At 35.2% G+C, this 16,302-nt stretch overlaps 2 protein-coding genes across 2 annotated transcripts; both read left to right on the top strand.

Annotated features, from left to right (window-relative positions):
- The first annotated feature begins 1,890 nt into the window (after window positions 1-1,890).
- LOC147407737 (uncharacterized) lies at window positions 1,891-5,185 on the top strand. Its single transcript, XM_086432857.1, has 5 exons — window positions 1,891-1,965; window positions 2,732-3,486; window positions 3,625-4,145; window positions 4,232-4,703; window positions 4,804-5,185. The coding sequence occupies exons 2-5, from the start codon at window positions 2,775-2,777 to the stop codon at window positions 4,968-4,970; spliced, it is 1,872 nt and encodes a 623-aa protein (XP_086288983.1). The 5' UTR covers window positions 1,891-1,965; window positions 2,732-2,774; the 3' UTR covers window positions 4,971-5,185.
- A 9,116-nt stretch (window positions 5,186-14,301) lies between these two features.
- On the top strand, window positions 14,302-15,940 carry LOC147407736 (cysteine protease XCP1-like). Its single transcript, XM_086436458.1, has 4 exons — window positions 14,302-14,799; window positions 14,885-15,120; window positions 15,359-15,499; window positions 15,597-15,940. Exons 1-4 carry the CDS (start codon window positions 14,331-14,333, stop codon window positions 15,810-15,812), a joined length of 1,062 nt encoding a protein of 353 aa, XP_086292584.1. The 5' UTR covers window positions 14,302-14,330; the 3' UTR covers window positions 15,813-15,940.
- The last annotated feature ends 362 nt before the right edge of the window (window positions 15,941-16,302 follow it).

The raw sequence follows: 16,302 nt of genomic DNA, 5'->3' as shown, positions 1-16,302 counted from the left end.
ATTACCAAACAATGACGTCGTGCTTTTTAATACACATTTAATGAATTTGTGAAGCTCTGGTTTGACAGATATCTAAGGTTAGAAGGAGATTCAACATGTGTTTCTCATTTATTTTTCAAGTATAGATTTGCTCTTAAAGTGTGGAGTTTTTTTTTTTTTTTTAAAACTTGCATGGAGTCTCCTCTCTTCCTTTTGGGCTGATCTCCTTTATCTCGAGATGGTGCGACACTTTTCATGGTTATACTACAGCCTGGTTCCTTTGGGTGGTCGTTAGGTTGCAAGAAATCAGACAATTTTTCAAGAGTGTTGGCTAGCTCATGTAGTCATCAAGAAGATTAAATGCTTAATTAGTGACCTTGATGTTGTCTATAAGTTTCCTCCAACTACTATTACTAGAAATGTGTCTTATCACTTGGGAAAGACCCCTACGTGAGTGTTTAAAATTGAACATTGATGGATCAAGTTTGGAAAATATTAACGGTAAATTGCCAATTTCATGAGCTGAATGACAAAATTTCAATTCCAGATAGCTGTTCAATTTAATTCTCAAAATGTGAATAACAATGAGATCGCAAGTTTAAAGTGACAATCTCGCAAGTTTATATAATGACGATCTTGCTAAAAGTAGTGAACCTACAAGATAGTTGATCACTTGAAGTCACTTTAACCTACAAGATCGTCACTTGGAAAACCTGCAATCTCGTTATTTACTTTTTGAGAATTAAAATGGATAATGAGCCAAAATCGGAAATTCGTCAAAAGTTGATCATGCTTTGGGAAATCTCCCAAATCTTAATCTTGTGGGAGTGGGGTGTACATTCCGCCCTTATAGCTCTCATATTAAAGTCCTGAAACATATAATCCGAGTACATGCTTTCTAGAATGAACTACCTTCCTTTCATTTTTTATTAATGACCATCAATTATCAAATCAAAACAACATTTTTTTATTGACAATATGTATAGTAAATTGAAGAGTCATGTTGGAGTAACATTGTAATTGACGTCGTTTGGGGCACTGGTGTGCACAGAACAATAGATGCTTCTCACTCTTATCTCGATGAAATGCATCTATGGTTCTATGGACACATCCATATCTGCAATGTCTGAAGTGATGTCAATTTCAATGTTCAGCACTTTCCTAAATTGAATATGGTACATAATACAGAGAAGAGTTGTACTGGGGTGACACAGGATTTACTGTGATTCTCACAATTCTGACGTGAACATGCATACATAACCGTAGATGGTTTTTACTCGTATCGCAAGGAAACACATCTCTGGTTATGTGCACATCCCACGTTAGACTTGTGAGAATACCAGTAAATTCTTTTTGTCATTTCAGCATTTTCCTACAGAGAAGGGAAGTAAACCATTAGGTGCATTAAATACACCTTGGAAATAAGCATTTGAGAATATTTTTGGTATAAATTAAAATTCTTTTGAGACCATTTTTAGCAGGAATTTCAATTTCTAAGGTGTTTTTAATGTACCTAAACGTTGTTAACAAAACCCTACAAATAAGAGAACCTCTATCAGCACATATAACGAAATGAAGGCAACCCATAATCTTATCTTAATGAGTTGTAGCAGATCATGATATACGGAATCTATCCTAATTTTTTTTTGGTTGTGATTTGTGCCCTAAATCTCAGGTTGATACGGTCCAAATCTCTTTGATTTACAAAAATTGACCATATTTAGAAAAAATCACACTAAAAGATTTTGGCAATCTCTATTTTAGATTTTTGGCAATCTCTATTTTAGATTTTTGCGACACCTGTAAAACAAGCACAAGCGACGATAAATTCGTAATCTGTCCAAATACAGTTACTTGGCCTCTTTTCCAAACCAAATGTTCTCTATATAAGCCTGAGCGACACAGAGCTCTAGAGCACCGCTTCAGAGTGAAGAAAGAGCCGATAGACGTGCGTCTTTATTTTTCCGTTCATTTCAGTATCCAGAGGTAACAATATGTCACTCTTCTTCGGTTCTTTGATTTTTAGCTGTTATGTTCTCAATTTGCATGCATGTTTTTTTTCTTTTTTTAGGTGTTTTAGTTCTATATATGGTGATCTGTGACTGGAAATTATCTTTATAAGTGGAATATATTATTAGGGTTTCAGTTATATGAAGCTTAGAACTTTAGTTATCAAGGAGAATTCGAGATTCAATGTTTGTCGATATTTGATACTTCTTCCAGTTTAAATGCTTGATTATCTGACTAGCAATAAAGAAAAGAAAAAAAACTTCATTCTGCAGTTTTTCAATGATAGAAGATAGAATCAAGTACGTTGCTATGATTTTTCTGTTTCAGCACTGTTCTTCCTTTAGATGTATTCTCTTCATGTTTTTATTTTACAAGTTGAAATTTGATCAAAAGCTATACATTTTTTTTTTCAAGAAAAAAAAATGAACTTATGATCGAGAAGGATTATGTGGTTACCAAAGGAAATACTTAAATGTAATTTATGGTTGTATTATTCTCTGATTTACTGTTATTTTAATCTCCTGTGATCAGTCAATGATACTGAGTGTGATTTTATCTATTTATTTAACAATACGGTTTAATCTTTTTTTTTTTTTGTTGCTGAGCAAGCAAAGGTATATTACTCTATAAGGGTTCGTTAATATCTGTTTATAGATTTTTTTTTTTGGCCAAGTAGCTGTTTATACATCAATTGCTTTTCTGTGCCTAAACATGATACAAGATTTCTCCATTCATGAAATAGGTAGTGAAAGAAGTTGAAGTAAACGAAAGAACCAGCCGACAGTATGGATCTAAGAGACCAACTATTTCTTGTGAACTTCATTTTCACGCTGTATCTGGGCCCTGACGTCAATACAGATATACCAAGACGATCAGCCGCGCAAAGGATCGCAGAAGGTCTGCCACCATACAGTGAGAACGATTTGGGCTCTTCATGGGTTGACCTTCTTCAAATGAAGAGGTTGTATTATTATATTCTGAGGAAGGCCCATCCTAACGTCGTCATGAACCTTCGAACCCTTCAAAAGTATTTTAAAGGGAGTTTATCGATAGGTCAAGTTAACGACAAAAGACAGTTTATAAATATTTTCCCTCTTAATCTCCACCGGCAGACCAGATACCAATCAAGTTTGAAGATCTTTAATGGGATAGTTATAATTTACAATCCGGAAATTTTGTACATCGAACCTGAAAACCTTAAGAGATTCAAGTTATTAAGTGGTCTAAGTGACATTAGGATATGTATGGAAGAAGCTGAAGCTTATTGCTACGGGCCACGAACAAAAGCACTTGAAGAATCCAGAAGGGGAACTGCTTCTAGTCCTAAACGAATGAGAGGTCAGATATCAAAACCTCTAGCCGTCAACCCACTGCTTGCTATTGAAGGCCCTTCAGATGTATCTTCTCATCATCCAATAGAGGATACAAATCCTCTGAGAAGACATAATTCCAACATATCAACGGTCGGAACGACTAGAGGGATCAAGAGGAGTCAAAGTAAGTTTCTCTATTCCTTCCTTTTGTGATTTCTATTTTTTGCTTGAACAGGAAGGTCTAAAATTTGAATGATAATCATTTTCTTTTTTTACTTATTCTACATTTCTAACTTATTGATTTTTGTGTCTTTGTTTACAGCTCTTGGAGGGTCTCGTAAGCGTCGGAGTCACATATGTGCTCCTCCTACCTCTAATAATTCTTCTGCACTATCCATGAACATTGATCTCTCTCGATTCATTCTGCGAGACCCTAATTCTATAACAGAAAGAGGGCATGTTGGGCCATCTTCGCCTTCTCCCACTCCTGCGGTCGAAAAGCTAGCACTTAATACCATGGATCTCGAAGCAGAAGTTGTTACTGTAGCCACTCCGGCTCCAATCAAGGAGGTTTCTCAGGGAACCCCTACTCCCCCCATCGCTCCTGCTATTGAATTTTCCCCTACTCCATGGATAGACGATGGCCCTTCTATACCGAACGGAAAGTGGGCTCCCAATTTCATCTTGGGACACAAGCCGTTATCTGTCAACAAATCAGGCCTTGCCGACACAAAAGTCGCAAAATGCATTCTCACTAATGCTCAACTTCCGAGAGATATTTCTTACACTCAAGAGGCTTCTGAGGCACAATTGCTTCCACTCATGTGCGGGGGCATATACCAAGTAATATCTTTAATTATCCCTCTTTACTCTATCTTTCTCCTTGGGAGAAAATGTTGCTAACTACACTTCTTTCTTTTAATAACCAGGTTATAACATATTCTATTGAATGCCACACTCGACTGATGGACATCAAGAAGGAGTACGTCGAATACTCAAAACAGGCAAGCCAAACACAGATTGCCTTGGAGGATGAGGTCCGTTGGTGGAAGGAAGCTTATAAACGTGTTGACCTGGAAAAGAAGACTTTGATGGATAACATCAAGATGAAGGATGAGGCTCATGGTCAAGAAGTTTTTAGGCTTCAGGCTATAGTGGAGTCTTCTCACTCGCAGATTATTTCTATGAAAGAACAACTCAACACTGTAGAGTTAGTGGCCGTTGAGAAAACTAAAGCAAAGTGTACTGAAGAGGCCATTATAGCTATTCAACAGGTTCAAGAAAAGTTTCAAAAGCAGATGGACGAAGTAGTAGCAGCTACTCGGGAGGAGGTGTGGAAGAAAGCTGAAAAACATTTTCGTCCTGACGGAGTATTACCTGTGGATCTTCCTGAGCATGGAGGTTTGCTCCCTAACCATTTAAGGACCTTAATTAAACCTTCTATATACTTCTGCTAAAAGGAAATTTTCTTCAACTAATTTCTTAAAATTGGATGTCTCAGGCAAAAACAACAATGAGGCTGAATTCCAAGTGCCTCCCAAGGTGATTGCAGTAAATCAATCTGAACAAGAAAACTTTTCAGTTGATGTTAATACGGTTGCCACCGTTGAAGACCTCATTAACAGTACTGTTGCTCAAGAAGACTCTCTTCACAACTCTCAGTCGTGAATTCCTCCTTTTTTTTTTTTTTTTTCTTTTTCTGTTTAAATAAAAAGTCCTCCCTTCTGTGGGGACATCTTTAAAAACTCTCTAGTTGAGTGGTAATTTTGGGATAATGAACTTATCTTTTAGTATATGATGCTTCCTTTTTCAATTTCTATTATCTTTTATGTTAATGGTTATGACATTCTTACAATCATCTCATTTAAGCTTCTGTTAGGGATCTGGTGCTAATCAAAGTTATTTGATGGGGATCTTACTCTCAATTTCAGTTTTTGATTGGTTGTAAGGCCGTAGGCTTCTCTTCTCTTCGCGGGTGAAGAAGCCATGGTGGAAAATTAGCACTGTGACTAAAATTAGGGACTTATTTATTTATTTATTTTTTAAATATTTTATTATCGGTAAGCTGAGGCTATAAAGGGCCCCACCCTGATAAAATAAAAGAGGCTAATGCCGATGAAAACAAACAGTGTGATCCTCCAAGAGGACATTATACAATTCATCAGGAACATTTGAGGAATCTAAAACAAAGAAATTCTTAGTTAAAACACCCTTCCTTGCCAACCAATCAGTTGCTCTATTAGATTCACACCAAGCAAAGTCCAACACAACGAGAAACTAGCAATAACCCTTTCTTCCTCAGATTTTTCACTGTTAACAAGCTTCTATTTATTGCAATCCAAGTTATAAAAGAATGTCGCAAATTTTCAGCTTGTTCCAAATTACTTTATGCCAATTTGTTTCTGGATCAACTCTTTTAATTGAGTCCCATGTTGATTTAGAAATGAAATTAACATTTGCCATACACTTCCACGCTATTCTGTCTTTTTCATTCGACCAAGGAGGATAATGAGCTTCTACTTGGTTCGCAATCTCCATCAATCTAAGATCATCTCTGATAAGGCCTTGCCAACCATCATTCCTCACAAAATCAGAAACCAAGGCATCTAAGCTGCTATTCATATGAAAAACAGGTATTTTTCCAAATTGATCGATCAAAGGTTCACCTTCTAACCATGGGTCCTTCCAAAAAGATGTAGACAAGTCATCACCAACAATAAATCGAACATGATTTTTGGTAAGTCTCACACTTTCAAAATACCCCTCCATGCCTAAGATGCATCAATAGGAGGATTACACCTCCAAATATTGCCATGCTTGACATATCTTTTTCTCACCCAAGAACTCCAAAGACTATTTTTATTGACTACCTTCCATAATAATTTCATGAGCACAATAGTATTCCAATCTTTAAGTCTTCTAATGCCAAGGCCTCCTTTAAACGGTTGACACACTTTGGACCGACTAACAGGATGAAGAGACTTTCTAGATGAAGGACCACTCCAAAGGAAATTATTCAAGATAGATTCAATTTTAATCAAAACTCCCTTAGGCAAAGAGAAACAAGAAGACTACTAATTTTGAAAAGAAGAGAGAATAGATTTGATAAGCTCAATTCTTCCAACAAACCATAAAAAATTAGATTTCCAACTCTCAATATACTTTTGAATTTTTTCAATTAATGGATAACACATGGCCATAGTTAATCGAGAAGAAAATAAAGGAAGGCCTACGTACCAAATTGGAAGAGTCCCTTCCTGAAAAGAAAAAGTCTGAAGAATTAGATTTTTGTTGGAACACGAATTGTAAAAGAATATGTTACTCTTATCGATATTAGTTTGAAGGTCTGAAATTTGAAAAAAAAAAAAAATCATTAAGAAGGGATTTAATATTTGAAGCAAAGTGAATAGTATTCTTAGAAAAAAGTAAGACATCATCCGCAAAAATAAGAAATTTGAGGAAGATTACGCCCATTTGGAATTGAGATAATATTATGCCCAATTTTATCCTCAAGGATACAAGAAAATGCTAATCATGGACTCTTCAACCAAAATCTCCTTTGTCGACTTGATAACAACTACCTTCTCTTGACGAGCAAGATCTAAGTTTAAAGGATTAGCTTGAATACTCTGCTGAATATTCTTGAGATTGACTTCTGCAGCAACCTTTCTACTAGTAACATCCTCAAACTTATGCCAATTCCAATTTTTTATTGCCATCTTCACCCGACACAGCTTACAAGCCATAACAAATGAAGGATTCTCGTCAATTTGAGTTCTCCAAGCATTTTCAACAACATCCCAAAAATCTTCTTGATCAATCCAAGCAATAAAAAATTTGAAATTACATTTTCGAGATCTAACCTGAGAAGCCACACTAAAACTCAACAGGGAGTGGTTAAATATCCCAGGAGAAAGATATTTTAGTCAAACATTAGCCCGTTGCTGGAGCCAATGAAAATTGACAAGAGCTCTATCCAACCTGCCCAAGATACAGCTATCATCAGTCAACTTATTACTCTAAGAGAGAAAATGATCTATAGTGACCATATCTTGTAACCCACGCGAGTTAATACAGTCATTAAATTCTTCCAAGTTACGCTAAGGAGCAAGATGATCACCAATATTTTCATTTCTAAATTTGATGTTCTTAAAATCCCCAATAACCACCCAAGGACTATCAATACTGGCTGAGATATTAGTCAACCAATTCCACAACTCCAACCTTTTCTGAAGCAAAATTTTCAGCATAAACACAAGTAGCAAAAAAATTTGAATTATCATCAGTGCGGTACAACTTTAGTCTCACAAAGAACTAGAAAATCAAGTTTCTTCGAAGAGATAAGGTCCCTAACTGCTCTTCTTTTATTGATATGATTCAGACCTCTTATGTTCCAACAACCAAAATTCATAGAGATTTATCTAATTTTGCGCCTTCCACGATAGGCACACCCTTCGAATGAGTCATGATTTCTAAAATTGGTTTGGTTTTTTTTTGTTTTTGTTTTTTTTCCTTCTTAGACTTGCTAGTCGACCCCTTTTTCTTTTGTTTATTTTTAGCTTGCAATGGTGTTTGAGGAGTACTACTTTCCATGTTCAAAGAACACATGTTTTTCATCTCAGCAGAATCCGAAACATAATCTTCCAAATCCGAGTTACTATTCTCAAGATTATCGTCTAACTCAACTAACACTAAAAAAGGATTGGTTGCATCAATTTGGTATCCACCATTTGAGTTCTCCACAAGAGGCATAATCTCATGCACCATTATTTCCTTTCCCTTCATCAAATCTACTAGATTTGGTAAATCTTTGGTTGCTATCTGAATTAACGGTGTACTTACCAAAATCGAAGAAACACAATCGAGAACCAAACCATCATTAATGATACTTTCCTTATCTACAACAATTACCAAATCAAGAATTTATCGTCTTCCCCACCATGATCTATCCTTATTGGTTCTATGGTTGTTGCCATGGTCGTGGTATATACTTGATCTTGTTGTAACGTACTGACCGATTGATCATTGAACTTGTCTCCTTGAGGAGGCTACTCTTTTCGACCCTGGTGCTAAATGTTAGGACATCTATCCTTTGAATCATCAAATGATACACAATGATTGCAACATTTTGTTATGTGTCTAGAAATTATTCTCTTATATTAAGATTTGATGCATCTTGATGTATTTTATTTTAATTGTTTTAGAGTTTCATTTAGTTAAGGAGTCTTAGGTAATGGGGAAGGGTAGTTACAAATTGTGTAGGAGTTATGGTTATGAGATAGTTCCCTGAATTAATAGGATAGTGGGTAGTGTTTCTCTTGTATTTAAATCCATTGTGAGATTAATGAAAATATGCAAAGAAAATATATTTAGGCCTTAATTGGATTGGAGATTCACCATCTCGAATTGGTGGCTTAAGAGCTCTGATCTCCCTCGAACAAGATCAATCGCAATCTTTTTCTTCTTTTTATTAATTTTTGTGATCCTATCTAAGTAGGTACATGACACATCTAGGTTTCTACTCATATTGAATGGATTGTAAGAATTCCGAACCATTGTCCTTAGTAAGGCCTACCAATTCCGGAAAATGACAATCAGGTTCAATTTCGACACAAATCCTAGCATAGGAAATCGCGTTCTTTTGACAGTAAGCTCGTCCATATGAAGAGGACTACCAAATGTACTACCAATAGAACGAAGACATTCTGAACGCCAGAATTGTAGTGCAAGTCTTATCCAAACAGGAATTGAATTGAGCAACTTCCTTGACAATTGCATATCCGGATGCCATTGTAAAAGAATTAGAGGATGACTCCCAATTGTCCAAATTGTCAAATTCAGAATTGTTAAACAATATCTTGAAAGGCTAAATTCAAAAAGAAAAAAACTAGCATCCATCGAGATGATCTCAACATTACCCTTGATCTTCCAAAGCTTATCTAATGCAGCCTTCAAACCCATGAAATAAGGTCTCTTTCCCAACACATACCCAACAAGAGTATTCTCCCATCGATCAATTTATTTTTGGATATCTTCCTCTGGGATAGAAATAATATTCTTCCCTTTAAGTTCTAGTTTTGTTTCGATGGATCTATCCATGGCGGAATCTCATCCCTTGAATAGGTTTCTCCAAGAAAAGCCACTAGACGATTCTCCCATGCCTAGAGATTAGAAGAGATCTATACAAAGAAATTTGTAGGGTATTCTTTTTATCAATCCAACAATTGATTTGAACTACCTCTAGGATTTCTTTCGATAGATCACTAAAACTCTCTCCGGAATCCCTTAGAAAAACGCCAGAGCGCTAGCCTCTCCTCTCTCTCTCTCTCTCTCTCTCTCACTTCAAAATTTATTGCATATCAATCTTAAACACTCACACTCTTCCTAACATATATAACATGAAGCATCTTAGTCGATCTGTACTTTGACTAAGGGATTAGAGACTTGCCATTGTTAATCAACTTACCATGAGACATCTTAGTTGGCACTTGCATGTTTTGGAAAACCTTCTTCAAGGCCAAATATCCTTCTTTGAAGCTCCATTTCTTGACCTTCTTGTAATATTTTTTTGAAGATATTGGTGATACGTTTCCAACTTGTAGAAGGCTTCTTCACACTTCTCCTCTATTCGATACATAAGTCCGTAGAGCATAATGTAAGACTTGTGTTTATCTCCCTTTCGATTTCAGTTGTTGCCTTTTTAGAAGGTTGAGTGGCACTTTGTTTAGGCTTTTGCTTGATCGTTCCCTGACAGATACTACATTGTAAAGTACACTATACCAACCCTAGTCTACAAATGGTATCATCACCCATACACTGTACCAACTAATTAAGTTAGCTGGTACCTACAACTTCTTGCTCTATATTCTCATCAAGGGGACTGTCTCATTAATCCATTTAAAGTAGTCATCGCTAGTAGGAGAACGTTAAATTTTCGAGTACTCTTGGAACTTGGAAGTGTCCCCACTATGCTCATTCTCCATCAAGCAAACAGCCATGGTTGAGTGCAGATCTAAGTTCCTATGGTGGCTGATACATTATCTTTTCTTTTCTTTTTTTTTAATCGGTAAGCAGGGGCTATGAAGGGCCCCACCCTATGATATAAACTAAAAGAGGCTAACGCCGGATGAAAGTACAAGATTGATCCTCAAGAAGGATTAAAAAAAATCAGAGGGAAGATCATCCTGGATAATAAGAATAGATCCCTCAATACAAGAGGGCCCTTTTTTTGCTAACCAATCAGCTGCCCGATTAGACTCACGCCACATGAACTCGAAACGAATCTCCTCAAAGTGAATAGAGAGATCTTTAACCAATCAGCATCCCAAACTCCATTTATGCTGGTAATAGCATAGAGAGAATCCGAACATACCACTATATTGGAGAATCCATGAGTTATAGACATTTTCAAACTTACACGATAGCTTCCAACTCAATCGATGTGATTCTGATGCATTATCTTGGCATGTATCTAACAAATATTACAGTTCCTCACATACTTTTTTGTGTTAATTAGCTTGCATGCATGTATGGCCAGCAATACCCTAGTTATTACTTTATGCGTTGGATCTTCCAAATTTCAATTAGGTTGCCTGGGCTGTAGAACCAAGGTTGGTTTCTATGGAGATTGGATGAATATAGCGATCTGCTAAGTGAACCCATCTCTCATTTTTTTAAATGATTGTAATAGTGTACCCAACTTTTTACTATTTGTTCTACTTGATACACTTCTTTGGTCAGTTCATCCTTTTGATGCAATATTTGAGACTTTAGTCCACTTGAATGCCCACATTTATGAAAAAGAAAGGAGTCGTGCAGGAGTAACATTGCAATGTGCATCAATTCTGACATTTTGATGTGGTGGTGCACACATAACCATAGATTCTTTTCATTTATGTGTGCACCACCAAATCAGAATGTACAATTAATGTACATTTTAATGTTACTACAGCATTATCCAAAAGAAAAATTTGCCCCACATTTATATTAAGAAGGAAAAATTACTTTTTTTTTATAGGTATTACTTAAAAAACCCTAACAGAGGGACTCTTTTTGGGTGTTGTTAAACTTGGTGAGCGGACCTTTGTAGCCCATTTTACTTCTAGCTTTTGTTCTACCCTCCATAGAACATCACAATGAAGAAAAATAATAACTCAATTCTTTTGTACTCGTCGTTTAGATAAGAATTGAAAAAAAAAAATTATTATAAAAATAATCAAGCATTTGAAAATGGACTGAACTCCAAAATTCAAATGATTGGATGTAAACACCTTGATGATGTGGCACAACTGTTAATAATGGCTACAAAGAGCTTCAAGAAAAACGGGCTCTAAAGGATATGTTCCAAGTTAACTTGTGCCCTAATGGCACGCGTTAAGATGCATTAAAAACTCATTTTATAACCTAAAATGCTCTCAAGAAAAAGGAAAAAAAAAAAAAAAGCAGGGGGGGGGGGGGGGGGGGAATGACTCTTTATTGAAAATATGTACCGAATAGTCCCTTAGTAAAGAATACGGACCATTTAAATCCCACTTAATAAAATATTAGTCTATTAAGGATCTTTTGAAGATTTTTTAAAGAAAAATACCCTTTTAACAATTTTACAAAGTATTTGATCTAAAAATATAGGGAGTCAAACTAAAAAACTTGACCAATTTATTTAGTTATTAATATTTCTATGAAAAATAAATATAAAATTTTATTTATTAAAAGCTAAATTCAATATAATTTTGTTTGACTCATTTGTGTCGACTTGCTAATATTTGAGTTGAATTAATTCGACGAACATTCAAATCGAGTTTTAAAATTATTTATATATTTTAATAAATCTAAATATAGACCAAATCAGTTTGATGATGATCATACTCATCTCCATCATCATCATTGCTGTAGTCATCATCATCTAAGTGATTTAAATATTACTAGTTTTGTTAAGAGAAACAAGTTTTTTTTTCTTAAAATTGATCTATAAGAGATGACCATAATTAAGGGACATGTCATTAGTTATAAAACATAGGAGTAGCTGAAATATTCTCAAATAAATATGTTTCTTTAAGCTTCAAAAATCATTGAAAGAGTAATTATGGTATTTTTGTTTCAAACATCCTTTTTAGACTATATTTGAAAAATTAGCTAGGTACTAAAGAGTCAATAATTTTTTAGAAAGGACTTTTTGATACAGACTTGGTCAAAAATTAGGTCTTTGTAGTCATTGTCCAAAAAAATCTTATCAAAAGCACTCTCCAATGCTTCTTTCAAAATCCAAAATGTTTAAAATGCATCTTATCCTGTGTCCTTAGGGTGCCTTTCTTTCAAATACCCCTATTATCAGTAGTAGTGACATAAAATGTTGAGAGCATGAATCGTCGAGAATCGAGATGGACGATTTGAGTTCGTTATTTTATTGTGGTGATGGGCATTAAGACAGAAAGATTTTTACAATCTGTTTGTTAAGATACCATCCAAAAATTGAGGGTCCATTTTGAAAAATGTCCTTACCGTAAGGTCTATTAAGTAATTTTTCCTATTAGGAATCTATAAGCCAATGGTAATAGTGCAAATAAACTTTTAAGTCCCTAAGGTTGCACAAACGGATGCGAATGGTAATAGTTTGGTTTGGATTACAGATATAAAAAAAGAAGTTTAGTTTGGTTTGGATCAGGTCTAACCCAAACGAGCTAATATTATTGGGTATCTTAATTATTGGATCCGAATGTCTTAGTACCAGTATGATCAGATGACATCATCAAATTGCAAGACTTTTGTTGGGCCAAAATATTCCATGTGGCAGTCTCTTGTAAATTTAATTGTGCATGTCTTGTTTATTTTGAATTTAATTGGATCAGTAATATTGTTAGCAGTTTGGTATCTTTGTGAGGAGGATTCTATTTTTCAATTTTGTATAAAAGTTAATAAAAGCATGTTGAATCTTATAAATCTCATCCAATTACCAATTTTTGTTTATCGTTAATGTAGAGGCATTCAGATTTGGCAGAGTATTATTGGTAGATGACTATTTATTGTAAATAATTTTTTGTTTTTGTAAACCTGTCTGATAGTGTTCAACAATTTAGAAGCATTCATGATATGAAAGATTTTGAACATTTTGAGCCCAGGAAGAAGACCATTCGATTTGTCAGTCTCCTAAATTTTTCTGTTTTCTTTTAAGAATATATATATATACTCGTGGAAAAGAACTCATATGTTCACTCACAATCCCAACCACGTAATATGAAATCCAACAATTAGGATAAGAGATTTTATATTGAGAATAAGTATCTATAAGATTTATCCTACCATTGGATTTCACAATTACCTAGTTGGGATTGTGATTGAGCATATGAGGTCCTTTCCATTGTATGAGTGGCATGAAATTTGCATTCTTTTAAGGTATTTCTTTTATATTAGAATATGATTAAAAGCTCGATGAATAGAAGATGAATTTGAATAGATTTAAGAGCTTGAAGATGGTGGATTTATAGGTAGATAAATCAAGGATTTTCTTAAAGATATTGAAGAAAATGGATTGAAGATGAGATTGAATATATAAATAGCTTGAAGTTGTCAGCCAGAAAAATCCTTGATTTTGAGGGATTTTTTTGAGAAAAATTCAAGGGTCTTGGAAATAGAGTTTCTGCCCCAACTTGGTAAATTTTCGGTCTGACTCGACCGAGCTTCCAAGTTGACTCAGCGATTTGTTTCCGGCAAATTTTGTGGCCGAGTAACCTTGAAATCCAATCGAGTCCAGTCAAATTATACGTATGTATGTTTACCAAGAAACAGCATGTTCGGTCTCTTTGGAGATATCCTATAAGATATTTAAAAAAAAAAAAATGCATGCTTGGATTTAAAGCATCTGAAAAGAACCAAGCTTAAAGATTCAGTATTCTAATATCATAAAACAATTCAACTACTTCCCTTAAAGCAACATATACATGAATTAAAACCTATATATAACTACTCATGTCCCTTCTCTTTGTTCATCCCTCATCTACTCTTCCATTTGTTGAAGAACTTGAATCAGCAAGGATGACATTCTCCTCATTCTCTAAGCTCTTTCTTCTCTCCCTCTCCTTGTCACTCCTCATCTGCTCCGCAATTGCTCGAGATTTTTCAATCGTAGGATATTCACCAGACGATCTGAAGTCCGTTGGTAAACTCATCGATCTCTTTGAATCATGGATGTCAAAACATGGAAAATCGTATAAAAGCCTTGAAGAGAAGTTGCATAGGTTCGAGTTGTTTAAGGACAATTTGGAACACATAGATGAGACTAACAAGAAGGTAACTAGCTATTGGCTTGGATTGAATGAGTTTGCAGACTTGAGCCATGATGAGTTCAAGGAGAAGTATCTTGGGTTGAAATCTAATGAGTTTTCAAAGAAGATATCAGAATCATCTAAAGAGTTTAGCTATAAAGATGTTACTGATTTGCCCAAGTCTGTTGATTGGAGAAAGAAAGGAGCTGTCACTAATGTGAAGAACCAAGGTGGATGTGGTAAGTAGTAACTAAATTACTCTCTCTCTGTCTCTCTCTCTTTCTAGTTGGGAATTATAGGCCTTTGTTTTTGGTCTACTTGCAGGGAGTTGCTGGGCATTTTCGACGGTAGCAGCTGTAGAGGGAATTAATCAGATAGTTACAGGAAATCTAACTTCTCTGTCGGAGCAGGAGTTGATCGATTGCGATACTACGTACAACAGTGGGTGTAATGGAGGTCTGATGGATTACGCATTTTCCTACATCATCTCTAATGGAGGACTCCACAAAGAGGATGACTACCCATATCTCATGGAGGAAGGGACATGTGAGATGAAAAGGGTGAGTCCATTGCATTCCATTCCTAGCAAAGTCAAACAGCAGTAAAATACAATTTATGAATTTATATTACATATATATATATAGATACCTTCCATACACAACGATTTCTGATTGAATCCCCAGAAAAAATTCAGGCCACAACAATTTGTGTATTGGGATCTCAGTCACAAACTGAATACAAGACACTTGTGCACAATAGTAATTAACATTTTTTTTCTATATTTTTTGGGTGGTGCAGGAGAAATCAGAAGTGGTGACCATTAGTGGTTACGAAGACGTGCCAGTGAACGATGAGGCAAGCCTCTTGAAAGCACTCTCCCACCAACCTCTTAGTGTTGCTATTGAGGCCTCTAGTAGAGATTTCCAATTTTACAGTGGGGTACGAAAGCTTTTCTCCTTTCTCAATTTCTTTTGTAAACAAAAACGTACGTAATTCTAAATAATATTGACTAAGTCATCTTAATTGGTTTCTTCAGGGCATTTTCAATGGGAATTGTGGAACGGATCTAGATCATGGAGTTGCTGCTGTTGGATATGGATCATCAAAGAACTTGGATTACATAATTGTGAAGAACTCGTGGGGACCTAAATGGGGAGAGAAAGGATACATAAGGATGAAGAGGAACACTGGAAAACATGAAGGGTTGTGTGGAATTAATAAATTGGTTTCTTATCCTACCAAGAAGAAATGATGTGCACAAGTTTATTATTGCTTTGTAATCCCTTACTTTGTTTTGTTGTTTTTTTCCTCTTTAATTGTGATGTAATCTCAGATCTTCTTCTTTGAATAAAACTACTGAAAAGCCATAACTTCACATTAGATACCATTCATATAATTTTTACGTATAGAGTTGAAGTCATCTATCTTATTGGATTGGTTACTGAGCTGAAAACTCATCAAGTCTACTCGACATTTATCAGAGTAGACTCTTCTAGTCGATTGGATTTTCAAGTGACTCAGCCGCTGGAACCAAATTTGTCAGCTAGAAAATATAGCAAGTTGGATCAGAAACTCCATCGACTCATAATGCTATATTTAGAGCTTTTTGGTGGAAAAAATAAATAAATAAATATTAGTATCTTCTTGAAATATTAAAACCACTTTTATAAAAAAATAAATTTTATATATTTTTATTGAGTTTTCAAATGATGACCTCCCACATTCATCATTAAGAAATTAAC

This window comes from Akebia trifoliata, chromosome 3 (genome assembly GCF_017979445.1).
Source record: "Akebia trifoliata isolate Shusen 1 chromosome 3, ASM1797944v1, whole genome shotgun sequence".
In the NCBI taxonomy this organism is placed as follows: domain Eukaryota; kingdom Viridiplantae; phylum Streptophyta; class Magnoliopsida; order Ranunculales; family Lardizabalaceae; genus Akebia; species Akebia trifoliata.
The sequence above is the reverse complement of the archived record's forward strand: the minus strand, read 5'-3'. Positions and strand labels throughout refer to the sequence as shown.